Consider the following 26,177-nt stretch of genomic DNA (forward strand, 5'->3'; position numbering starts at 1 on the left):
CCCAATCTGGAATATTTTGGGATTGTTTTTAGAATCTTATCTCTGTGAGGATTATATGCGCAGATGCCTCCTTATCAGTCTTATTTTAGTATTGCTGAGATACAATTTTTTTTTTTATGAAAATTTTGAACCAGTTTTTATCTTTGTATTTTCTGTTTTCATTTTAATAGCAGTTGAAGTTATTTTTGTCTCTCTTGCAATTTATTTATTTATTTTTTAAATTAAGTTTTGTTTTAGTACATTAAAAAATACATTAGTTTTCAGTTAACATTTATTTTTGTTTTAAGTAAAGGCAATGTTTATGGTTGTAGTTTTACTTTTATTAATTGTAATAACCCTGCAACTTATTATTATTCAAAATGAGTTATGCTACACTGACTCGCCGATTAACTGGTTTACTTTCTCTAATATCAGGTAATGAAGCCCACTTCTCCTTGGAAACGGCATCAGATTATGTGAAAGACGAGAAAGCCTGTTTCTATGGATTCAAATGTGTAGCTGTTGGTTATGAGTTTAACCCTGGTCTTGATGAGGTATGCAATTCAATATGAATGTGTCTTAAACCTGAGCCAATGCATGAAATTAAGTATTAACATTTGAGGAGCCCATTTACCCTACTTTTATGTGGCTCTGCACTGTTAAATTACATAATTTGCAGGTCAACGTTTATAGAAATATATATAAAGGAAACATGAGAAGTGCTGTTCATACAACAATGTGTGTTGAAATCTGGGTGGAAACGGTTTCAGCTTGGACATCTAAATAAAGTTCATTTATATTTACCACTACTAGCATCTCAATTACGAATTGTTTTTGACCAGAGAAAGGAATAGTGATCCACACTACATGTGTATTTGAGGCATCTGTCATGTGGCTGCAAATCTGAATGTAATGTAAATGTGGCTGTGGTTTCAGGGAATTATTCAGCTGGAGAAGGAATTGGCCTATTTGGGAAGCGTGTGTGCAGCTGCACTCATGAAAAAGGATCTGGCCCTACCCATAGGTAAGAGTGACTGCTGCTTGCCAGCGCTGGAGAAGATAAGTAGAAACTGTAATGTGGCACGCTACAAGCTACTCGTAATTTTAAGCAGTTAAAGTAGCTAGCTAATATAAAGCAGTGATACCTTTTTAAAGCATACACTACCATTCATAAGTTTGGGGCCAGTAAGATTATTATTATTTTTATTAAAATAAAGTAATATTTTTCCCAGCCAAGATGCATTATATTTATCAAAAGTGAGAGTCAAGACATATATTATGTTATAAATTCTGTTCCCTTAGATTTTCTATTCATCAAAATATCCTGAAAAAATGTATCAGTTTCCACTGTTGAACGGTTTTCAACATTGATAATAAGGAATGTTGAATTGTTGAGCAGCAAATCAGCGTATTAGACTGATTTCTGTAGGATAGTGTGACACCGAAGACTGAAGTAATGATGCTTAAAATTCAGCTTTGCCATAACAGAAATAAATAACATTTTAAAATATATTAAAATGGAAAACTGTCATTTAAAAGTGTAATATTTCACAGTATTACTGTATTATTACTGTATTTACGCTGTATTTTTATCAAATATATGAAGCCTTGATTAAGAGACTTCTTCTAAAAACATTCAAACAAATCATACTGACCTCAAATATTTGAACGGTAGTGTATTTATTTACATATTTACATATATGTAAAGCATAACACAATTTGACATTTAAACAGCAATTTTGTGTTTTGTCACGGTACACTGGAACCTCTAAAAGTCTTAAAAAGTAGCTTGTTACTGGAAAAGCTACATCTGAGCTATTGAAAAAGGAAGTTAGCTTAATTCCTTTATTGGTGCCACTGATAAAATCATAAGCATGAACTTTGTGTACCATTTTACAGGAAATGAACTGGAGGAGGATTTGGAGATTTTAGAGGAGGCCTCACTCCAGGTACTGAATTAGAACTAGTTTTGGTGTTTATGAGCAGAGTACCATCATCGGCCTGAGCTCTAATCGTGTGTTTGTGTCGAGCAGGTTTGTAAAGCCCACTCAGGGCTCCTGGGGAAGGGACTGGCGCTTTCTCACTCTCCCACAATCCTAGAAGCGCTGGAGGGCAACCTGCCACTGCACCTGCAGACTAACGAACACTCCTTCCTAGAGGACTTCATCACCTGTGTGCAGAACTCCAGCGGTGGGCGGCTCGCCAGGTTGGTGTCAAACATTTTTCAGCTCCCTTTATTCATAAAGAATCTAATATGTACTGTTTAGCATTTTTACCATTCTGCTGTCTCAGGTGGCTTCAGCCAGACTCCTACGCAGACCCTCAGAAGACCTCGCTCATACTCAACAAAGACGACATCCGCTGTGGCTGGCCCACTACTGTTGTGGTGCAGACCAAAGACCAATATGGAGATGTCGTGCATGTGCCAAACATGAAGGTTAACATCTTTCTCGTATCAAAAGGTATGTTATGAAAGCAGCATATACCTAACTGTCTCTGCTCTGTGTTGTAGGTTGAAGTCAAGGCTGTTCCTGTCTCTCAGAAGAAGTCCATCCAGCAGGAGAACATGAAGAGACTGCAGCGTTTGCCAGGCAGCTCCTCTAATTCCACATCAGGCACTGATCTCACCTACGGTGGTCACCCACCTCCCAAACTGGAGGCGACATATGAGCCAATGATCATCAAAGAGGCCCGTTATATCGCCATCACCATGATGAAGGTTCCGCTCATCTCCTGACTTGATAAATACAGTAGCTGCAAAAATTATTTGGACTGGGGCTGCCCAATTTATTGATATAGTACAGAAATGGTAATGCGATTAATAAATCGCAAAGGCTGCAGTTTAATTTTACTATACATTTTCACGTTTTAACCATGTTTTCCAATATTGTAATGAGAAGCAACAACAAAAGAGAAATTTTAAGGACTCTTTAAATGTTTAAATGTTCACCAATTTAACATTTGAAAATGAACAAATTAAGCCAGCCATAAATATTAGTATTGTTACTTTACAGTTTCAATGTAAAGTCAAATATAATAATTATTATTAGTATTAGTATTTTTTTAAACATCTTTTCTGTTTTGTTTTGTTTTTAAGCTTTTTTTACAGTGAAATGTTACAACAGTAATATTTCTTATTTTATTTATTTTTTATTTTTTTGTGTTTTCCCTTTTTTATACAACATTTTGGCCAAATTGTGCAGCCCTACAGACAAGGGCAGCAATTGTTCTTAAATTGCATTTAAAATCGCAATAATAGTTTTTATCGGAAAATTGTTTCTGAGATTTTTTTTATTTTTTTTCTCTCCAAATCGTGCGGCCTTATTTGGACATTTAAGTCACACTTTATGTAATTGAATTAATGGCAGATTGTTTCTTCTGTATTGTGATGTATTGAGATCTATGGCCATTGCACTCAAAAATCAATGGAAATTTGCAGTTAATTCCTGGATGAATCATTCAATATAAGATCAATAGCATGCATTTACAAAATATATAGGGTGAATTTTCATTACATTGTCACTTACTTTTTTTTTAATGCAGGCATATGAAAATTACTCCTTTGAAGAGCTTCGCTTCGCCTCACCGACTCCAAAGAGGTTCAAAGACTACTTTTCTACATGTCATATATAAATTACAAACAAATTCAAATGTAAGAACAGGTTTCATCTTCAGTGTGTTCACTTTTTACTCAGACCCAGTGAGAACATGCTTATCCGGGCAAACACAGACGGCACCTACAGCGCTAACTGGACCCCTGGTGCTGTTGGGCTGTACACCATTCATGTGACAATCGATGGCATTGAGATCGGTAACTGCTTTTCAGGATTTATTCATCTTCATATTAGAGCTCTGTGTTTGGAGGGTGTCTAAAGTGGATCATGTATGTTTCTAGAGCTCAAATAGGTTTTCAAAATCAGCAGTTTCTTTAGAAAATGAACGAAAAAAAGAAAATATGATTTCTAGTCGTTGTGCATTGCTTTTTTAGAACGGTGTAGTAACTCTTGATATTACAGAGCTCATGAAATGGGTTTGCTGACTAGAATAATGTTTGTTCAGATGCTGGTCTGGAGGTCGAGGTCAAAGATCCACCCAAAGGAATAATCCCTCCTGGCACACAGATGGTCAAACCTAAAGCTGAACCTCAGCCTAGCAAGGTGAGTTCCCAAATTTCCAAGTGATTACTCAGTTTGATGGATGGGGTCTGACCACTTCAGACATTCAGTTTATACCACATTCAAAAGTTTGGGGTTGATAATATTGGAATGAAAAAATAATAAAAAAATTCTCACCAAGGCTGCATTTATTTGACCAAAAATATAGTTAAACAGTAACACATATTGCAGAATATTATTACAATTTGAAAAAACAGTTTTCTGTTTGAATACATTTTGAAATAATTTATTCCTTTGATGCAAAACTGTATTTTCAGCATCATTACTCCAGTCTTCAGTGTCACATGATCCTTCAGATATCATTCTCATATGCTGATTTGCTGCTCAAGAAACATTTATTATTATTATTATTAATGTTGAAAACAGTTGTGCCGCTTAATATTTTTGAAAACCGTGGCACATTTTCCCCCGAATTTTTGATGAATAAAAAGTATAAAAGAACAGCGTTTATTCGAAATAGAAATCTTATATTAACATTATAACTTTATACACAGTCACTTTTTATGCGTCTTTGCTGTATAAAAGGATTAATTTCTTTAAAAAAAGTAATAATAATCCCAAACCTTTCAATGGTATTGTAAATGTTCACAACTGGACTGTAATTCTCTGAAAATGATGATCAAAAATGTTTTCCACTGAAGAAGATAGTATATGATTACCGCATTTATTTTATGAAATTTATGACGTTCTGGAAGTTGACATCCTGTGGCTCGACATGTGCTAACATCCACATATAATATATATTAGGGGTGTAATGTTACGCAAACATGATGGTTCGGTACGCACCTCGGTTTTGACGGTTCAGTATGGATTCGGCAGAAGGAAAAACCGTGAGCAAAAATACTAAACACATTTTCTTTTTTTGTAATAAACAGTATTTTACTGAACAAATTGCTCTTTCTTTAAATAAATTCAATTATAATTGAAATGTTCTTTAAATCTACCTCATTAAATAATAAAAAAATAATATACCTCAGCTTCTGCTCTAAACTAGAGTGAGCCCTTTTACATTACTATAAGGTTACAATTAACAATAGAGCCCAAACTTAAATATAATTACTGTTTATTTTTAACTATAATAATCAACTCTCAAATAAAAAAAAAATTGTATGCAAACATGTAAATTGCACTCAATGCAGGTTTTAAATTAATTTCTAAATTATACAATTTCTAGGCTATTTGCTGTTGAAATATAATCATTTAACCTACACATTGGCAGTTAGACTACACAAAATATAATGAGGAGCTATATAGTGTAAAATTTAGCGTGAAGCGATGATCCTTGAAGCCAATCACATGTATCTATTGAGCGCGTGAACACAATGAGCACAACCAATCAGCACTGTTTAAGAATCTGCTCAACAGCGCTCAAATCTTAGCGGGTTTTTAAAATTTCAGTACAGAATGGTATCGTGGTCGGTACTTTTGACAACACTAATATAAATACACACACACACACACACACACACACATTGGTACGTTCGTTTTTGTTTATAAAGTTGAAAATTAGTGTTGAGGGCTAGAGACTATTGGTGTACAGATAGCTGTGCGGTGTCAGTGCTATTTATACATGCGAGTGCAAATAGTGTTACTGTTTTTTTTGGGTTTTTTACTTTGCATTGAACTGGGAAACAAGCAACACAACTGCGCAAAATCAAATGTCTTTCCTGCTCTTTGCTGCCGAATGTCTCTCGGCTCATCGGATGGACCGATGTTTCTCTCGTCTGACAGGATGTGCGGTTCTGTTCTCTCCTCGCTCTCTGACTGCAGCTTCCTACCATCTTCTCATCTGTCTCTCTGTCTCTCCCCCTCTGCTTCTCTCAGGTGCGCAAATTTGTGGCCAAGGACAGCGCAGGGCTGCGCGTGCGTAGTCACCCCTCTCTGCAGAGCGAACAAATAGGCATAGTCCAAGTCAATGGCACCATCACATTCATTGACGAGGTAAACCGCTCTAGAATAGGGCCAAACTGTTCTGAATTAAAGTCCTTTTCTGTTTTCTCTTTCTTTTATCTGTGAACATAACTATGAATGATTAATTAATGCTCTGTTTTAAAACAAAAGGCTTTTAAAACAATTTCTGCAAGCTTTCAGTTTGACTTTTGATTTGGTCACAAGCGTTTATTTGCCTATCCTTTGCTTCATTCACATGCAGGAGACTTTGAGGCTGTAGTTAAATCTCAAATAGGAAGTATCTATTCCAGCCAATTGCTAAAAAGCCCATTGCTGCATGCCAATCACTCATAGCTCCTGTTAGACCCAATCTCACATTCACAATGCTGTCGGTTGCTCTGAAGGCCCTTTCACATGACTGGCAGGTGCACTGAACTCTGTGGAGAGACGCGTCAGATACAGCCTAACCAAGAAACTTGCCTCAATCATTTGCGGTTGACCTTTCAAAGCACATCTAATTGGAAAAGTTGCATGACAGGCCAAACTCTTTATAACAAAAACACCTAGCAGTCAAAATTTTGGACACGTTTATTTTTAATTTTATGGAATACTTTGTATATGCATCTTATTAATTACATATGTTATCTAGCAATATCTGTTGTTTTAATGTTTATACACACTACTGTTCAGAAGTTCATTCAATAACATAATTTTGTTTATAGAAGTCTGCATTCATGTGATTTAAAAATGCAGTAAAAACAGTAATATTGTAACATTTTTACAGTTAAAAATAACTCTTCTATTTTATAACTATTCTAAATATACATTTTAATTTATTTTAAAATGTAATTTATTTCTGTGATTTATTATCAATATTGATAACAGTCCAGATGTTGCTTAATATTTTCGTGGAAACTGTTATACATATTTTTTCCCCTGGATTCTTCAACATTTATTGGTAATAGAAATCTTTTGTAGCATTACAAAGGTTTTTTTTGTTAAATTTTATACATTCTTGCTGATTAAAAGTGTTAATTTCCTAATGTAATTTCTTAATTATTGAATCTTACTGACTCCAGACTTTTGAATGGTATTGCATTGTATAATAATAATTTATATATTATATTAATCTGGATCAGTGTTTAATGCTTAAAATTAGTTCTTGGAAAATTGGAATGTATAGTAAGCAAAACGCAAGTGACTATAAAATTATATATATATTTTTTTCTGTTCTTGTCCAGATTTTGAGTGGTAGTGTAAACTTCCTGCTGTCTTGTTAACTGGCAAACTTGCAGAAGTTACTCTTTCGATGGCACTGCAGCACTTTTCACATGCTCAATGTAGCGCATGACTCTCGTGCTGAGCATGTTGAAGCTTGAACTTGAGTCACGTGAAAGGGCCCTTTTGTTCCCTGCTGACAACCGCCAATAGCATTTACATGCATATACAAATTCTGTAGATGATGCATCTCATCGTCTCTCAACTGGACTTCCATTATAAATCCAATTGGTTGGTGCTGCACATTAACGCGATTGGCTCTGCAGCCTCAGAGGCTCGTGCGAGAGGCGTGTTAGCAGTTACAGGAGGGCATGGCTCCGCTCTGTTGCTTGTTTCCCATAGATCCACAATGATGATGGTGTCTGGCTCAGACTGAATGATGAGACAGTAAAGAAGTATGTTCCCAACATGAATGGGTACACTGAAGCCTGGTGCCTCTCTTTTAACCAGCATCTGGGCAGAAGCCTCCTGGTCCCTGTCGACGTAAGTAAAAGGCCTCCCCCTTCGTAGATTAGCCGGAGCCCCTACATATTCCTCATTTGGGAACGGGATTTGTAACTGCCAGCATGTTTAGGTTGATCATTCGATATTCTTCAGTTTGGCTCGTTTTACAGTGAATCATGGGCATCTAATGACCCACTCCCAAATGTCTACAAGCATGCTGTGTCGATTACTTACAAAGGCCAACTATGCATGTGTTAGTGCTACTGTGTAGTTTAGTTTGGGCACGATCACTCGGAGACCAGGATGGAGAGTGTTAAGGGTGGGTGCATGTTGCCAGTACCTTGTCTTATTAACTCCTGGTTGAAAGACACTAACTCATGCACACTGTTTTGTAGGGCTGCACGATTATGACAAAGTTCGTAAATAAATAAAAAAAATATTTTGCAAATTACTGCATCCCAGAATCTGCAGACTGACTTTGTCTTTTTCCAACTAGCCTTAACTCTTCCAGATTGCAAATCAAGGGCAAAATCTTGTGCTAAACATCGTTTAGTGTATTCCAGTGTTCTAGGTTTGTCATATCACTCATTCGTATGTTAGGATCTACACTATCCACATTGTAAGTGAGCGGTGCAACATGTCGTGATTGTTTTCGATTTGCTTCTACAGCTTTTTTTGGAATGTCAGGTCATGTTTCTTCAACTTTCATTTCGTAACAGAAATAAAACACAAAACAGGCCTATAGATTTCATTGCGCAAACAAGGCGAAAGCAATACACCTAAATGAAATGCTGTAATCAATACTTATTAGTTTAGCTATAATCATAATCTCTTTGAATAATTGTGCAGCCCTACTGTGTTGTTACTCATCATATGTGGTGTGAAAAATAGCTCCTGTGTGGTAACGAATATCGGCGTACAGAGCTTTGCTGTTTCCTGGTCATGACAGTATAGACGTATGAGCTGCATCAGTGCGGCCCAATGAAAACTTTAATCTCTTTGCATAACCAATCTGAAATTGTAAAGATTGTAAACTTAACTTGTTCAATGAAACCTTTTCAACAATTGGTTTAAAGGTGATCCATTTAAATTCCTCACACTAAATTAGCTGTTGGGGTCCCGCAACTTTTAATGAGGTTCTGCCACGAAACAAGCCGTTGTCCTAACCCAAGGCCTGAAAGCGAGTGATTCTGAGAGCATAATTACCTCTGGATGTGAAAATGTCATCAAGGCTCCCAGTATGAACAGCATGACACACCACCAATCTTTTTTGGAAGATTATGAATCTTCACATTTCTTATGTGATTTATTTTTCATTTGCCGTATTTTGATGTGATTTCAATTCTGTTGCAATTGGAGCATTTGCAGTCACAATATTCTGCAGAACTCTAGTTTTAGAATCGTTTTGTTTGCTAGACCTTCTTCTCAGTTGTTAAATTCTTCTTTTACTGTCTCATGAAGAACATTCAAAAGAATTAAAATACACATAAAGAAACTGTCAGTACAACAAAGCCATCTCTTCCAAAAAAAGACAAACCATGCCATCTGCGTTTCTAATTGAAGGTCATTTCCGATCGTGTTTTGACTTGCTTATAATCTGTTGCTCAGAATATCTTTAGCGCTAGCCAAGGAGTCAGGGATATCGACTTTTTGTCTTGGACGACCTTATCTTGTTTTCCTCAGGTGAGTTGTGAGATGAGGTGTGTGTAGCTTGGCTGCTGCTTTGCTTTTCACCAGTGTTTCTCATGATTTTGAGACGTTTCGGATTGTGATTTTTACTTGTTGTACCGGATAATCATCAGAGTTGCATGTTTAATTGTGTAAATTGTATGCGTGAAACAAATATATTTTACCATCTTTTTCTTGTATGCACAAAGTTTCCAGTAACGTTTTGAATGTGTTGTAAGAACCTAATGGTCATTACATTACATTTATGTTAATCTTGGGTAAAGATTTTGCTTAGATCACAATTGAAAGTCAGTTGCATGAGGATTTAAAGGAACAGTTCACCCACAAAATAAACATTTTGTCATTATTTACTCACCTTCATGTAATTTTTAAAAATTTGTATGTTGTTTTCTTCCATGAAACACAAAAGGTGAATTAGTTTTTGAGGAATTGTTACACAGTTTTTATGACAGTTAATATTGACCACATCTGTTAAGTTCAGAAATATAATTTATGCAAATAAATTTGATGATAATGTTAAAGAAGTCCAGTCATATATGGTAAAGATTCTTCAAAATTCTCCTTTTGTGTTCCATGGTGCATATAACAACATAATGCATAATGATAATGACAGAATTGTAATTTTTGGTTGAACGAGTTCTTAAGGCGGAATATGTGAATGCATGTTTTTGTTTTCCCTCACACAAAGGCAAAATGATTTTTGTCAGTTTATGAACTGCATGTCTATATAGTATTAGTCAGCAGAACTTGACATCAGAACACAGTTATGTTTGTTATAATGATCTGCTTTCGACAGCCTACAATTAATTACAAGTCACAATTAGGATAAGATGATGTTTGTAAAGATTGTTTTCTTAGTATTTAGAAGCACAATTGGCAAGTTTATGTATATACATTATTTTCAAAAATACATTAACCTTACATGAATGTGCTGCTTCTATGAAATGAATTTTAAATTTTTAGAATAAAAATTCATTTTTATATATATATGTATTTTTTTAGGGGACAAAAATGTCAAGGTTGTGCATTGTCCCATAATCATAATCTCTCTTTGTTAAAAATAGTATTAACTGTTAAACTAGATTTTTCTTTTTCATCATACTGGATTTCCTTACTTGTCATTGGCCCTAAAATGAAGTCTTATTGTCTTTTAACCTAAAAAAATAGATTAAATATTTTGAGAACATACATTTTCTAATGCACCACTTTTAAACTTAAATTAACCAGTGTCCTTTGGTTTTGCAGGAGGGCAGGTCGAATTTGGACGATTATGGAAAGGAGACCAGTGGCCGCCCTTCCCATGATGCCAATGTACGTGATCTGGGCGCAGGCCAGGGTGGCGGACCGGGTCTTTATAAGGTAGTGAAGACCGGACCTTCGGGTCACAACATCAGAAGCTGCCCAAACCTTAGAGGTATCCCCATTGGAATGTTAGTTCTGGGGAACAAAGTCAAGGCGGTAGGCGAGGTATGGACTCCCAACTGTGTTACTGTGGCTGCCAATAAATGACTAATTAGACAGATTTCTTGCTAGTTCTGCAGTTTCTGTAACACAAATTCTTCATTTTTCTTTAGACGATTAGAGAACCCTTTGTGTAACGTCTTTTGATAAAGGCCATACTTGCTATGGCTCTGGCGTGGGTGTGTTGTTGTTCTGTACACATTATTAAAGCCCCTTTCAAGAATCACCAAGCATGGCTTCAGCTTTTGCACAGTAACAGTACAGTATAATCTGGCATGCTCTGTAGGAAAATCTGTGTGATGCAACAATTAATAAATGATCCTAACTACCTATTAACAGTAATGACAGATGAAGCTTGTGAATTAAAAAAAAACTGAAGTCATATGATAATTTCCACTCTGTAAACACCTGGGTTGAGCAAAATTCAGAATTAAGAATAGGGTCCCTTTCAATTTGTGAATGTGAATTTGAATTGAATTAGTTCTGACCCATAAGATGTGGAACTGCATTTGGAATTGGAATGATAGGGAGAGCAATTTAATGAATTGTAATTCGAAGAAATTAATTTACTCAAATATGCACATTTTTGTTGTGAAACAGAGCACAAATAATTAAATCATTACTTTGAGTAATTGTCAATTTATTATTATATTATATATTGTTATTTTATGCTGTATTATAACTTCTCTAGATACCCTGGTATATTATATTATGGTGTGTTATACTTTCTATAGGTAACAAAGTAGATATTGTAGAATAGACAATGTAGAAAGACGATTTATTGTTAAAACTACTTAAATTTAGATGAATTTTCTTTGAAATTGATTTCTTCCTTAAATTCAAATTACGATTCTGCATCTGGATTTGTCTCAATTCAAATTCGGGAATTGAATGGGAATTCTGAATGGCGCACAATCTTGGTAAACACCTGTCTTTCATGGCATTTGAATGGTCTCCATGTGTGGTCATGGAAGGGCTCTTTCTTCTCTCAGTAGAGGGTGTGGTGTGTCATGCTGTCCTCAAATGCTCTCCTAAAGTCGCTGTCTCTGAGCCTCCCAACTTGCACAAATACTGCTATTCCTCTCACGTCAAATTTAAAACAGTGTCTTTGTTCGAACTGGTTTCAATTCATAAATCCTGAGAATTGAATGGTACATCATATATTTGTTTTCACGTTTCTAAATGCGCTGTTATTTTAGAGCCTCCACTGAGTTTTGCTTGCTAATCAGTAGCACTCCTCTGGATTAATGTGGTGTCAGGTGTGTGTGTGAGAGAGAGGAGGTAAATAAAGCTGTGTCTGTATCAGGTGATTAACTCGGAGGGCACCTGGGTTCAGCTGGATAAGAACAGTGTGGTGGAGTTCTGTGAGAGCGATGAGGGGGAGGCCTGGTCTCTGGCCCGAGACAGAGGGGGAATCCAGTACCTGCGTCACGAGGAAGGTAACGCTAACACACCTACTTAAACTTATTTCAGTTAATTGCAAAAGCAACATTTCTAATGTGCAGTTTTATTTTTAGGTGAACTGTTTCTTTAAATAGGAAACCAGTAATGTTATAGACCAGAAGTTGAAATTCAGCTGGCTGTTAGTTATTGATAATGATTAATGCTTTTTGTTTCTCTCTGGAACAGAGCAAGCGATTTTGGAGCATGGAGCCCAGACCCCTCCTCCCAGCCCGTTCTCAGTCCAGGCGTTTAACAGGGGCATGGGCAGCTCGGGAGCTCAGGGCTTCGACTACGGCATCAACAACAAAGGTGAGAGTAAAGATCCTGGAGAGATGTTAAAAAAAAAGAAAAAAAAGAAAAATGATTTATTAAGTGACAGTTACACTTTTGTTTTTTTATGATTAAAGTTAATCTTTTTTCATACCATGCTCCAGGGGTGGGCAGTATGCAGTTACACACTCACATTATGTTGCTGTGCTGCATGTTTTTAAGCATTGCAGTCCAAAAACAAGTGATTTTAAGCCATTAAAACAGCTGAGAAAGAAAACAAATGTGTAACATTATATTGGATCTGGGCTAGGGATGTCCATTTCAGTTATTTTTCCTAACCGTTAACCGATGCTCGTTAACCGATTATTAACTGTTAACCGACAAGATTATTTTAAATTAGAACTGAATAAGTGTCTGTGACCCGTAAAAAAATTCTAACGGGGCGTTATCACCGTACCGCCGTGATACGTGGATATTGGAACGCGAGTGAAGTAGGCCTACACAAAATGTAAATAATATTTTGGCATTCAAATACATCGCGAATACGAAAACATTTGATTTTGTGTCGAGCGAGAGACCCAACACTGGTTTCAGTTTCATTTTAGCCTAACTTAATTAGTTTTGGTTTGTCATTTATATACTTGACACTTGATTTCTAGCAATTATCGTCAATTTGATTTCACATATACCATTTAAACTAAACTGAGCTAGACAATGACATCACTGAATTCAATAATGAAATGCCTTTAACTGAAAATTTAATGTTTAATCGTATTATTATACATTACTGACACACTATCCTCCAATTGGATACTGTTAAGTGCTTTGGCACAATATGTATTGTTAAAAGAACTATATAAATAAAGGTGACTTGACTATAGCTTCTTACATTTTTAATTATTGGTCTTTTCTAAATAGCCTACTGTTAATTGAAAGGATTTGTTGTGGAGTGAGGGGAGCTAAAATAGCCTAGCTATGTTTACAGTGTTTATTATAATGTTTGTAATTTGCGTCGGCCTATTTCTGAATGAAATAATAAAATGCGACTTATGTTTTTTTGTTTCTCTCTCTCTCTAAAAAAATTTTTTTTTAATTAGCGTAGCTTATTTTAACCATGCAGCAAACCTTTTAAAATATTTTGATTAAATTACTGAAAAAATAAATAAATGACTTTAAACCATTTAACTGATTGTATTAATCGGTCAAAATTCTTATCGATCGGTTAACGGTTAAAATTAACATCTCTTAAAGTGACAGCAGTCTAATATTCTTTCTGTCTGTTATTCATGTTAATCAAACAACAACAGTCAGAAAATCTCTCACTGCTCTTGACTAAATCACTTTTGCAATTTTAATGAGACAAAATATATATTTAATTGACAGTGAAGAATATTCAGTGTTTTTATACATTTGATTACTTTATACAATGTACGTAACATTTCTTATTTATTTGTTCTACTGTAGTTTTTTTGTCCTATTGCTTGTAATTAGTTTCTTGTTTATTTGTTGATTGTTTACTTGTCTTCAGTGAGCTTGAGTTTTTTTTATTTATTATTTACTTAGGCTAGTATTAGTTTTTTGTGTGATATTGACAATAATTATGACATTTCTATGGTCTCAAAAATTTTGATATCAGAAAGAACTTATTTAAAACAAAAATAACTATATTGTGATATAATCACAGTTAATTAAAATGACTCATATTGTGATATAAGATTTTGATATAAGCCCACCCCTACCATGCTCCTGCTAAATATCATATTTGATCAGATACATCTTGGTAGTTTATTCCCTGATTTTAAATGTTATTTCACAAAATTGATGCCAGTCCAACTGTCATCCAGGATTTTTCTGATATGTTCGTGTTTTTGTAACTGCGATTTCCTTTGTTCCTTAAAATTGTCTTGTTCTTGAAGTAAAAACTTTGTTGGTTTAAAGAGTTTAAAAGTGGACCATACTTCATTTTTTTTCTGCCAAACATACAGTACCGTTCAAAGTTTGGGGTTGGTAATATTTTTAATGTTTTTAAAAGAAGTGTCTTGTGCTCAAAAATACAGTAAAACAGTAGTATTGTGAAAAATAATTGTTTAAAATAATACTTAAGATTATTGCAATTTAAAATGTAATTATATTTTAATACAGTTCAAATGTAATTTATTCTTGTGATGACAAAGGTGAATTTTCAGCAGCCATCATTCTAATTAATGCTTAAAACAGCTGCTTAATCATTTTATGGGAACCCTGATGCTTTTTTTCAGGATTCTTTGAGGTGTGTTTAAAAGAAAAAGATCTAAAGATTAAAAAAAAAAAAAAAATCTACATTTATAACTGTCTGTACTGTCACTTTAAATCAGTTTCATGCATCCTTGCTGACTAAAAGTATTGAAGTATTACAAAAAATCTTACTGACCCCCAAATGGTAATGTTCACGTATAAATGATCTTTTAAAATCCTTGTCCAGTAATTACAAACAACAGGAACAGTCTTGGAACCGTCATGGAGCTCTGGATAATAGTAGACATCAAAACAGTGTATTTTATCTATTTAAAGTGCTGTATGACCCCTGATTAATAAGCAAGCACAATCATTTGTCTCAATTCAGCTCAGTGTAATCAGAGTAATTGTGTTCTGCATGCTGTGATCTGTGTGTCTTGGCTGTCGTCTGTGGCGTGTGAATGCATCATTGTGTGCATGGGCAGGACTCTGTGTGCTGCAGCTGGGTCTTACCCATTTATTGTCCACTGGCTCTCACCATACTGTTCTCATGCACCGCTGCTTAGTGGCGTTACCCATAGACCGCTGTCTGATGGGTCCTTCATCACCTCTTATACTTAATAAGTCTATCTAAATAAAATACCCTTCATTAAAAGTCAACATGAAGTCAATATTAACCTTAAAATTGCTTTATATTCCAAAGAAAAAGAAGTCTTCCTAATTTAAAAAAAATGTATTATCTTGCTCTTTCTATAAAAAGACTTTCCTTTTCGGCCAGTGTCACCCAGGATGTCCAGGTCACCTTTCTAAATTCCTACCAATGTTAGCAAATAATTTCATTAAAAATGCAGTCCTTTGATAATGTTAATATAATACAATAAAGATTACGGCAGTAATCAGTTAACAAAAAAGTTAAGAATTATCATAAATTGGGATACCTTGACCTGTTTTCAAGGGTGAACCTGATCTTAAAAAGTCAAAAAGCCTTCTGAATTCACTGCAAACTCTGATACACGTTCCATGCTCATCAGTTCCTGAGATAAAATCAGTTCCCACCCTGTTTTTTTACCCTCAATACCTATCTTGTCAGACACGCATTGTATTATGGAAGTGTTTTCATGTTGACTTTAACAACTCAACTAAAATCTTAGTTTTCAGTAATGTCATGCTACTTGTTAGGTTAGTATTAAAATGTTAAAATGTTTGATAGAATTTGGACAAACCCCTCCCCCCACAGAATTTCCATGAGTTGCACTATAAAGGGATGAAAGCAGAGCATTGGCTTTGTCTGCCAATGTTTTATCTGTGACCTTGTAGATTTTCCAGATATGAGGTTTCATGAAAACCTGACCTACGGCTCCCCCGGCCATTCCTTATTCCCCTCACGTTGGTTCAGCTGACCCACTCACACACCCCATTACTACCAGTGAGCGTGCTTGTGTGGGGTGTTAAACTGACGAGCGTTTTGTATGGCTCCTTTTAAGGATCATATAAGCTACAGCACTCCCATTGTCTTCCGCATTGCAGGTGACCGGCTGAGTGCCATACTGAATTCCATTCAGTCTGGGCCTTTCCTCCCAACTCCTTCCATATTTGAGCAAGCTGCCAAACCTCCCTCTTCCCTTGTCCACAGCCCATTTGTGTTTGGACAATCCCTTTCCCAGCAGCCTCAACTGCATCCACAGCTTCCGAGTAAGTCTATCTGTCTATAAGGTAGTGGCGGTACTTGCTTGCACAGGTGCTGCTTGTTCTTGTCTTAAGGGCTTATTTGTTTAGTGTCCCATAGGTTGTGTCCAAATCCGTTCAGGCTTATTTCCCCTGCTTTTCTGTCGGCGTCCACCCACCCGCTTGCTTGCTATGTTTGAATTGGTGATTCTTTTCTTTCTCATCTCATTTAAACTTCAGTGGCCAAATAATATTTAAGCTCATCTTCTGTGTTTCTATTGTAGCTACTAACAGTGTGTGTGTTCCATGTCAGGTGTTTCTGTTAACTTGATTGCATTTTTTTTTTTTTGCTTGCTACATGTACAATGCTTAATTTGATCATTCATTAGCTAAATAATTACCAAGAGGTCCAGGAATCTGTCCACGCAATCAAAACCAGGCAGTGCTTTAGCAGTGCATCCCCCACTGTAATCCACAATGCATGTCTGCATAAGAAAAATTTATTTGGGTTTTTTGGATATTTCAGGCACAAGTGTCTGAATATTTTCCACAGCCAGAATACTCTGAATCTGCATTTCAGATTCATTACAATTCTTCATATTTTATTCTCACTCTTCTGCCACCCTAACTTACCCAGTTTTGTTTTAGTCTGCTTCTACCAGTTTCTGTCTCTGTCACAGTGTCTGTCCTTCTACTTGTTGCTTTTTCTCTATTCATACATCTTTCCCAGTACCTGTGGTCCTCTGGCCCTGTTTACACTTAGTGTTAACATCCATCATGAATGATCCCATCACCAATTGCAGGGCTTTAACGAGGTTGCATATAATTTTTGTCAGCCAATTTGGAGGTAGTCAGAAACACTGAGGTAGTTTGGAAGTAGTCAGAAACACTGCACTTGTGTAAATACTAATGCATCCCAGACAACATTGTCTGCCTACTGACCAACTAATATTTAATTGCACCAAAACAAGGTTTTTTACATTTTAAACTACCCGTGTAGTTTGTACATGTAAGTATTTTTATAATTAGTTTTTTTTTACCATACATATGCTTGCACAAGACTTTACAGAACTTCTATGCAATTACACAGATAATGTAAAATGCTCAGTTAATGTAGGAGCTTGTCTAAAATAAGGAGCATTCCACTTAAAATATCATATTTGGGGTGAGATTAAAACTTTAAAAGTATATCTGGAAGCAAACAAATTATATTTGTAATGCTGCCTTAGAGTTAGAACAGTGTGTCTATGGAGGATGCATAATTAAGATGCATACTTTCTAAAATAGCCTTTATATCAGGAGCACATCTATTACATCTGTTTTGAACATTATAGCCTTTAACACAGCAGTCCCGATAAATTACCGTAAAATGGCCAGAAGGATTTTACCAGTAAATACACAAATATGCTATTCACACAAGCAATGGCGTTCTGGCTTTTTTTTACCAGTAAGAGACCATTCACACATTAGCTCCAAAATACTGATAAATTCTGTCATGCCAGTCAACAGAATGATCTTTAAAAACTGTGCCATTGTTTTCATTCGCCCACGCGAGTAGAAGCACTATAGTTTTCCCTATCTGTCCAACATATTTGAAGTCTGAGTGACAGGCGTAAGGGGGTGGTCTTGCTCTGTAATGTTACGTCTTCCCATACCGGTAAATTGCCAGAACAAATTTACCTGTGTTTTTGAAAAGGTCCTGTTCACACATGATCTCCTAATGGTACTTTACCGGTAATTTACCAGTAGAGACTATATGTGTGAAAGGGGCTGTAGCAAGTGATGTTTTATGTAATACATGTAGTCACAAAATCTTTAATATTGCCCTTGAAAACGAAGTAGTCACAAACACATTTGAATTGCATGTTAATACCAGGTGTGTAAACTACAAATCTCAGTTGTCCACTTGCGATTAGATCACCCAATACAAGTGTTAATATCAAGTGTAAACAGAGCCAGAGTCATTTTTTCCCTCATACACTCTTTCTTCCACGCTTCATTGCTCATTGGCTCTCACTTTCTTTCTCATTCTCTGATGGTTTTCCTTGGTTCAAGCCTTGTTGCTTACTTTCCTTGCCACTGTTTTCCGCTGTAGATGCTTCATCACGCAGCCTTGCTTCACGTGAGCGTGTGCACAAAAGCAGTGCGACCGGCCCTGGCACCGCTCTCTCATCTCTTGTTCTCAGACAAAAGGGTGGGTAATGCATGTCTTCTCCTGGGAGCACCCTGGAGACTCACTACAGGGAGGGGTTTCATGTCATCCTCTCTTCCACAGTCCATTTATTTCCCTTCTTAGGCATGGCAAAAGAGTATGTAGTGCTTTGAATATATATGGGGACAAGTTTATAAGCTTGACAAAACATTTCCCATGACCTGGGTGCTTTCCATTTGCATCGATGTTTATGCATTTGCTACCTTAAAGGCTAAATAAATGTTGGTCAGTAAATTGAAATTTAAGGTCATTCTTTGAGATGTTACAACAAGTTCCTCTTGTTTTATTTTTCAGATATATATATATATATTTCAGATCTTTTTTTGTCTTGTCTTTTTTTTAGTATTATATCTTCCCACTTATGTGAAATGCCTGACAAGTCCTTGTGGAGTGCCTCCTGCACATATAAGATGCACATTGATAACTGTTGGTGTGTTACGATACGCAGGTGACAGAGATAACGTGGCCAGTCGGTCCATGTCTCCAGGCAGCAAGCATCATCAAGAGAGTCGATCCTCCAAAACAGACAGTCACTCTAGCCGATCTGTTGACCAGGTGAAGAGCAAGAACAATGACATTCTGTCTGCCAGCGAGGCCCTCATTCTCAAATCAGACACCGGCAAACTGCGGTCTGACTCTCACAGCCGCTCCCATTCCCCTAACCACAACACGCTACAAGCCCTGAAAGCTGATGGCCGAACCTCAGGCCTTAGGGCTGAGTCTCCGAACCCTGGCTCCCGTTCCTCCTCACCTAAACAGAAGACCTTCAGTTCGGGTAGATCTAGCCCTTCCAGCAACAGTTCTCCACGTTCATCCTCTCCTCACGATAAGAACCTGCCCTCTAAAGTTAGTCCTCCTTCTAAAGCTCACCTGGACCCTCCTCGTGAGAGATCCAAGTCTGACTCCTATACGCTAGACCCTGACACGCTCAGAAAGAAGAAGGTTCCCCTCATGGAACCTCTGAGGGGCAGGTCTACATCTCCCAAGCCAAAAATTTCACCCAAAGAGAGCAAAGGAGGAAGCAGCAATGCAGAGAACCGAGCCCCATCTCCCCATGTAGTTCAAGAGAACCTCCACAGCGAAGTGGTGGAGGTGTGTAGGTCCAGCACCTTGCTGTCCAATGATGAAGCCAATGATGAGAATGCAGAGTTGCACAATGGTGAAGAGGGCTCTTCTAAGGTCCACTTTAGTATTGGAAAAGCCCCGGTCAAGGAGGAACTTGAAAGTCGTTCTTCACCCAAAGTTAGCCGTAAAACATCCAGCACGCATGTGAGACCCAAAAAAGACAAATCTGGGCCACTCTTTAAGGGTGAAAACGTGCGTCCCACTGAACCCGCCAAGCAAGCCATGTCGCCTTCTGTTGCGGAATGTGCTCGTGCTGTATTTGCTGCCTTCCTGTGGCATGAGGGCATAGTACATGATGCCATGGCATGCTCTTCCTTCCTGAAGTTCAACCCTGAGCTGACCAAAGAACATGCACCCATACGTAATTCTCTCAGCTGCCAGCAGGGTTTTGAAGAGAAGGAGAGCAAACTGAAGAACCGTCACTCTCTGGAGATCTCCTCAGCCCTCAACATGTTCAACATATCACCACATGGCCCAGACATTTCCAAGATGGGTAGCATCAACAAGAACAAGGTTCTGTCCATGCTGAAAGAGCCACCCTTGCCAGAGAAGTGCGAGGATGGAAAAAGTGAGGCAGTCTCCTATGAGATGACCGGCCACTCCTCCATGAGGTCTAAGTCCATCTTGCCTCTAACCCTCCAGCACCTAGTAGCCTTCTGGGAGGACATATCCATGGCTACCATAAAAGCGGCTACACAGAATATGATCTTCCCGAGTCCAGGGTCCAGTGCTATCCTTAAAAAGAAGGAGAATGAAAAGGACGGCAAGAAGACCAAGAAAGAGAAGAAGAAAAAGGAGAAAGCCGAGGTTCGCCCTAGGGGGAACCTCTTTGGGGAGATGGCGCAGTTAGCTATGGGAGGCCCAGAGAAGGATACCATCTGTGAGCTGTGTGGAGAGTCTCACCCATATCCTGTTACGTACCACATGAGACAGGCCCACCCAGGTACAGTGCCGTCAATTCTTGGGTCTTACTCCATTCTGTTTTGTTCAGAGTGGATATAAAGACAATATGTGGAGTATATCATCACTTTTCTGTATTGTGTTCTTTCAGGCTGTGGTCGGTATGCTGGAGGTCAGGGCTATAACAGTATTGGTCACTTTTGTGGAGGCTGGGCTGGTAACTGTGGAGATGGTGGGATTGGAGGAAGCACCTGGTACTTGGTGTGCGATCGCTGTAGAGAGAAGTACCTGAGAGAAAAACAAACAGCAGCCAGAGAAAAGGTATACCTGTCATGACCAATGTAGGGAAATTCATAATATTTGTAGATGTCGAAAACATTGAATAATTCTTTCTTGGGTTCAACCCTGTGGTTCTTGGATTAGGTTAAGCAGTCAAGGAAGAAACCTCTCCAGGTGAAAACCCCACGGGCTCTGCCCACGATGGAGGCCCACCAGGTGATCCGTGCCAATGCACTGTTCCTGCTGTCTCTGAGCAGCGCCGCTGAGCCAAGTCTACTTTGCCATCACCCACCTAAACCCTTCCACGCACATCTGCCCAGCCTCAAAGAGGGAGTGTCTGAGGAACTACCCAACAAGATGGGCTGCCTCTATCTGCAAACCCTAGCCCGGTAAATAGCTTGTTCTGATCACCATGACCACGGGCAACATTGCTGTACTAATTCAGTGCATTGAGTATCTCATTGAGTCTTTCTCAATGTCCTTTTTGCAGCCAACACACTGAGAACTTTGGGGCCTATCAAGATGACAACTTGTTTCAGGATGAGATGCGTTACCTGCGTTCTACGTCAGTCCCTGCTCCCTATATTTCAGTCACTCCTGATGCCTGCCCCAATGTTTTTGAAGAGCCAGGAAGTAACATGAAGTCCATGCCCCCAAGGTACTGTAGCAAACTCTTACATGTATCTCCTAAAGTGCCATGCTCTAATACTGGTTCCTATGAACACTTAGCCATTTTTGTGTTCTTATTATCTCTGTATAACTTCTTTTGTTTGACTTTGTTCCTTTAGTTTGGAGACAAGTCCAATCACAGACAGTGACACAGCCAAACGGACAGTATTCCAGCGCTCATATTCAGTAGTGGCCTCCGAGTATGATAAGCAGCACTCAGCCTCCCCAGCACGGGTCAAAGCAGTGCCGAGACGCAGGGTACACAGTGGAGATGCAGGTAATGTTGTGTCACTTAGTACAGCACAGTTACAAATGTCTAATTAATTAATTAGCTAATTACCATTATTACCATAATGACAGAGAGTGATGTCTGAGAATGTTTACATCAGGTGTGGTGCTGCTATACAGGACTGAACTAGTTTCAGTCTTTTAAAGTTATTCTTTATATAATTTGCATTTGGCTGGTGCTTTTATCCAACTTGCATTGAATTGATTGTATACATTTTAGCAGTTCTTGCAGCCTTTGGGATTTGAACCCATGAACTTGGTGTCATAAGAGCCACGTTTTACTGTTTAACCTACATAATAAAATGGCTTGTATGCACCAATATAATGATGCATAGCGATATTTACCTATACCTTTTAGCAATGTTTGAGTCCTCAAATCATCATAACAGAGTTTGGAATCGATTAATGTAAACTTTGCATTTAGGAAAAGTGATAGTTGACCAGAAATGCTAGATACCGCTTTTGATTTAATTTGTAAATATTAATACTGGATTGATTTTAAAAAAAAAATGTTTTTTTGTTCACTGCTAAAATATTGGTATTGTGATCACTTAAAATGCTAAGTTAAACATTATAAATGTGAGTTAATTTCTGCTGTTCTCTATAGAAGTTGGGTCATCACTACTTCGTCATCCTTCTCCTGAGTTGTCTCGACTGATCTCAGCCCACGGCTCTCTCAGCAAGGGTGAAAGAAACTTCCAGTGGCCTGTGCTGGCATTTGTTATCCAGCATCATGACCTAGAGGGCCTGGAGGTGGCTATGAAGCATGCACTCCGCAAATCAGCCTGCAGGGTGTTTGCCATGGAGGTCAGCGACATTATCTCTGACATTCATTCCTCTTCTTCCTGTCATAAATTGTGTAATGCAGTCACCGTATTAAAATCCATGTAAAAGACATGTATTAAAATCCTTATCCAGTTATCACAAATGACTAGAAAAGTTTAGTCCGAAGTTCTGGGAACTCTTAACAATCCTTTTGTTCTACATTTCCTTTTCAGGCTTTTAATTGGCTGCTGTGTAATGTTACCCAGACCACCTCCCTCCATGATATCCTGTGGCACTTTGTGGCGTCTCTGACTCCGTCTCCCTTTGAGACGGAAGAAGAGGAGGATGAAGAGAACAAAGGGAACAAGGAGAACCTCGAACAGGTGTGGCCTTTACGACAACCCAGCTAATGGTTTATTAAGAAGTCACTATTCACTTAAGATGAACAGAGGTTTTTCTGAAACAGGATGTTTTTCCTCTTGTTCTCGCAGGAGAAGGATTTAGGTGTATGTGAGCACCCCCTGTCTGACATTCTCATCGCAGGAGAGGCGGCTCACCCGCTGCCCCACACCTTCCACCGTCTCCTGCAGACCATCTCTGACCTCATGATGTCACTTCCCAGTGGAAGCTCACTTCAGCAGATGGCCCTCAGGTATCTTTTGCCTGTTCATAGAGACGCCATTTGCAACCTCCTGTAAATGTGCTAAAAAGAAAAAAGTGATGATAAATGATGGCATTGTGGTGGCAAATTTTGCACATGCAATCTCAACTTACATTGTCTTCATAAATGTACAAATCTAGTATTTGTTTGTATGTTTCACTAGGTGTTGGAGTCTTAAATTCAAACAATCAGATCATCAGTTCCTGCACCAGAGTAACGTATTTCACCACATCAACAACATCCTGTCCAAATCAGATGATGGGGACAGTGAGGAGAGTTTTAACATAAGCGTGCAATCGGGATATGAAGCGATTAGTCAGGTGGGAAACTGCGTTGATTGACGACAAAGACTTTCTGTCCTGTTGCCTCTTAGATTTATTCATTTGGCAGAAGCTTGTATCTAAATTAGCTTAAATCGCAATTAAGGTATTTTACATGTATTGCAGGAACTTTGTGTGGTGACCTGTCTGAAAGATCTGACCAGCGTGGTAGACATTAAAACGTCCAGCCGACCAGCCATGATTGGCAGCCTGACTGATGGCTCCACCGAGACGTTCTGGGAGTCTGGAGATGAAGATAAGAACAAAACAAAGAGCATCACTATCAGCTGTGTCAAAGGCATCAATGCGTCATATGTCTCTGTCCATGTCGACAACTCTCGTGACATTGGAGTGAGTTTGCGAACTATTGTTCTTTCAGTTTTTCTGTCCGTTCTTTCCCAGTCAGTATATTAATGCCACCCTCTATGTTGGCCAACTGATAATTCTGTATAGATTTTATGAAGTGTTCAAAGTGCATAAGGCCTATATAATGTTCAAACCTTCAGATATGACATTTTGTCACATTTTTCTAGTTTGAATTGATTATTTTGTAATATCGTTTATACATGTATCTTTAAACATCTAGTAATTTATATAACCTGTGCTTTGTGTTCTGGCAGAATAAAGTCACGTCAATGATATTCCTTTGTGGGAAGGCTGTTGAAGATCTCTGCAGAATCAAACAGGTGGGACTTAAATTACAGAGATTATCTGTGAACCTTTTTACATTTGGTAAATGACAGAAAAAGTTCTGTTAATGCATCCATATGACATTAAGTCAGTTTGAAAAAGGCTCGTTTCACCGAATGGAATTTTGTTGTCTCAGATTGACTTAGACTCGAGGCACATGGGCTGGGTGACCAGTGAGCTGCCTGGAGGAGACCACCACGTGATCAAGATCGAGCTTAAGGGTCCTGAGAACACGCTTAGGGTACGGCAGGTCAAAATGCTTGGCTGGAAGGAGGGTGAGAGCATCAAGATTGCTGGCCAGATATCAGCCAGTGTAACTCAGCAGAAGAACTGTGAGGCTGAGACACTGCGTGTCTTCCGCCTCATTACATCACAGGTGAGGCCAAAAACCTTCTCAAACAGGTCACGAAGGCACAAACCGCAGTACGGTTGCAGTACCACTGTACATCAAATTCTGCGGTGTAAAACACTCGTTCACAGATATCTTTTAAGGAATGGCAAAAGTCATGTTTATGTGTTTGTGTAGGTGTTCGGAAAACTAATTTGTGGGGATGCAGAACCAACACCAGAACAAGAAGAGAAGAACCTGCTCTCCTCACCTGAGGGTGAAGACAAGGTCAGTACCAGCATCTGTTGTGTTTGGTGGCTCGTTATAACTATATCAAGTGCTGAATCATAAGATTAAGTTGTTAAATTATGTTACAAATGTTTCGTCTTCAGGCTCCATCTGATGCAGACTTGAAGGAGCACATGGTTGGCATTATTTTCAGCAGGAGCAAACTGACCAACCTTCAGAAACAGGTAACACCATCAAAACTACTCTCGGCTTTCTCTCAAACCAAGCGATCTGCCTAAAAATCCATCCAAAATGTATAATTGAATAATTTACAAAAAATCAGCAAAAATAGTTCAGTCTTAGAAAAAATGGGTTGTTTAGCCAATATTTGTGCTATATTAGGTTATTATTTTCAATGGTAAAATGAATGAATAATTAATGTAAGAATACACAAAATACATGGACACCAGTATGTTTGGGGGGGAAAAAGCATAGTACGTTTTCTAGGGTTAATTCTGATATTTAATAACAACTATAATGTAATTGTATAGGACATAAATATTCATAACCAGCCATTTTACAGAAACAATTTTTAATGTTTAACATTTTGGCAAGTCTTATACTTCGTGCTCATATTTTTTGATTTGAGCAGTCACATATCATCATTACCATTAGCCATATATCCAAGATGGCCGACACAGCAGCAGTGCTTGAGTGAAGCTCCTCAAATCTCAGTCTGCTAAATGCGCTAATTAATTAATCTTCGTGCATATTTATCCCATGTCAAAGTTTAAGTGTTATTAGAGTTACAAAACCTCTTTTTTGTTACTTGTTGGACGGACACTGTTACAATCTGTTTACCTGATCATCTCACCTGTGCTCCGCCATGGAACAAAACGCGACCAACGCATTTATTTTGAACGCTCTCCAGCAACTTAAGCAAGAGATGTTTACGTATTTTGACCCAAAACTTGATAACCTGCAAACAGCTGCTAATGCGTTGCCGTCTTCCCTTAAATCTCTCGGGGATCAAGTAGGCGAGCTCGAATTTCGAGTCAGTTCAAACCAGGATAATATAACTGATCTAGAGCAACGCGTTGAGACGCTGGAGAAGCAAAATGCTGTTCTGTTACAGAAAGCTGAGGATGCCGAAAATCGGAGCAGAGCCCTAAATCTTCGCTTCATTCACGTTCCTGAGCGTGCT

At 38.0% G+C, this 26,177-nt stretch overlaps 1 protein-coding gene across 13 annotated transcripts in view; it reads left to right on the top strand.

The window, feature by feature from the left end:
- Positions 1–26,177, top strand: part of LOC306875968 (E3 ubiquitin-protein ligase MYCBP2-like) — a 108,966-nt gene that overhangs the window by 67,226 nt on the left and 15,563 nt on the right. For 3 of the 13 annotated variants that reach the window (XM_079426804.1, XM_079426811.1, XM_079426810.1), the window contains 29 exons: positions 415–533; positions 916–1,003; positions 1,879–1,928; positions 2,013–2,185; positions 2,272–2,416; positions 2,492–2,698; positions 3,523–3,578; positions 3,675–3,790; positions 4,039–4,136; positions 5,979–6,095; positions 7,665–7,805; positions 10,701–10,922; positions 12,223–12,355; positions 12,546–12,668; positions 16,371–16,535; positions 19,169–20,788; positions 20,897–21,066; positions 21,169–21,413; positions 21,515–21,682; positions 21,813–21,970; positions 22,589–22,788; positions 22,980–23,129; positions 23,238–23,398; positions 23,571–23,727; positions 23,854–24,078; positions 24,348–24,413; positions 24,554–24,793; positions 24,944–25,033; positions 25,138–25,218. In XM_079426804.1, coding sequence (XP_079282930.1) covers positions 415–533; positions 916–1,003; positions 1,879–1,928; positions 2,013–2,185; positions 2,272–2,416; positions 2,492–2,698; positions 3,523–3,578; positions 3,675–3,790; positions 4,039–4,136; positions 5,979–6,095; positions 7,665–7,805; positions 10,701–10,922; positions 12,223–12,355; positions 12,546–12,668; positions 16,371–16,535; positions 19,169–20,788; positions 20,897–21,066; positions 21,169–21,413; positions 21,515–21,682; positions 21,813–21,970; positions 22,589–22,788; positions 22,980–23,129; positions 23,238–23,398; positions 23,571–23,727; positions 23,854–24,078; positions 24,348–24,413; positions 24,554–24,793; positions 24,944–25,033; positions 25,138–25,218 — 5,684 coding nt within the window. The remainder of the gene's footprint in view (positions 1–414; positions 534–915; positions 1,004–1,878; positions 1,929–2,012; positions 2,186–2,271; positions 2,417–2,491; positions 2,699–3,522; positions 3,579–3,674; positions 3,791–4,038; positions 4,137–5,978; positions 6,096–7,664; positions 7,806–10,700; positions 10,923–12,222; positions 12,356–12,545; positions 12,669–16,370; positions 16,536–19,168; positions 20,789–20,896; positions 21,067–21,168; positions 21,414–21,514; positions 21,683–21,812; positions 21,971–22,588; positions 22,789–22,979; positions 23,130–23,237; positions 23,399–23,570; positions 23,728–23,853; positions 24,079–24,347; positions 24,414–24,553; positions 24,794–24,943; positions 25,034–25,137; positions 25,219–26,177) is intronic. The other 10 variants (XM_079426814.1, XM_079426808.1, XM_079426809.1 and 7 more) reach the window with 9 other exon arrangements.

Source organism: Barbus barbus, assembly GCF_936440315.1.
Source record: "Barbus barbus genome assembly, chromosome: 10".
NCBI classification, from domain to species: domain Eukaryota; kingdom Metazoa; phylum Chordata; class Actinopteri; order Cypriniformes; family Cyprinidae; genus Barbus; species Barbus barbus.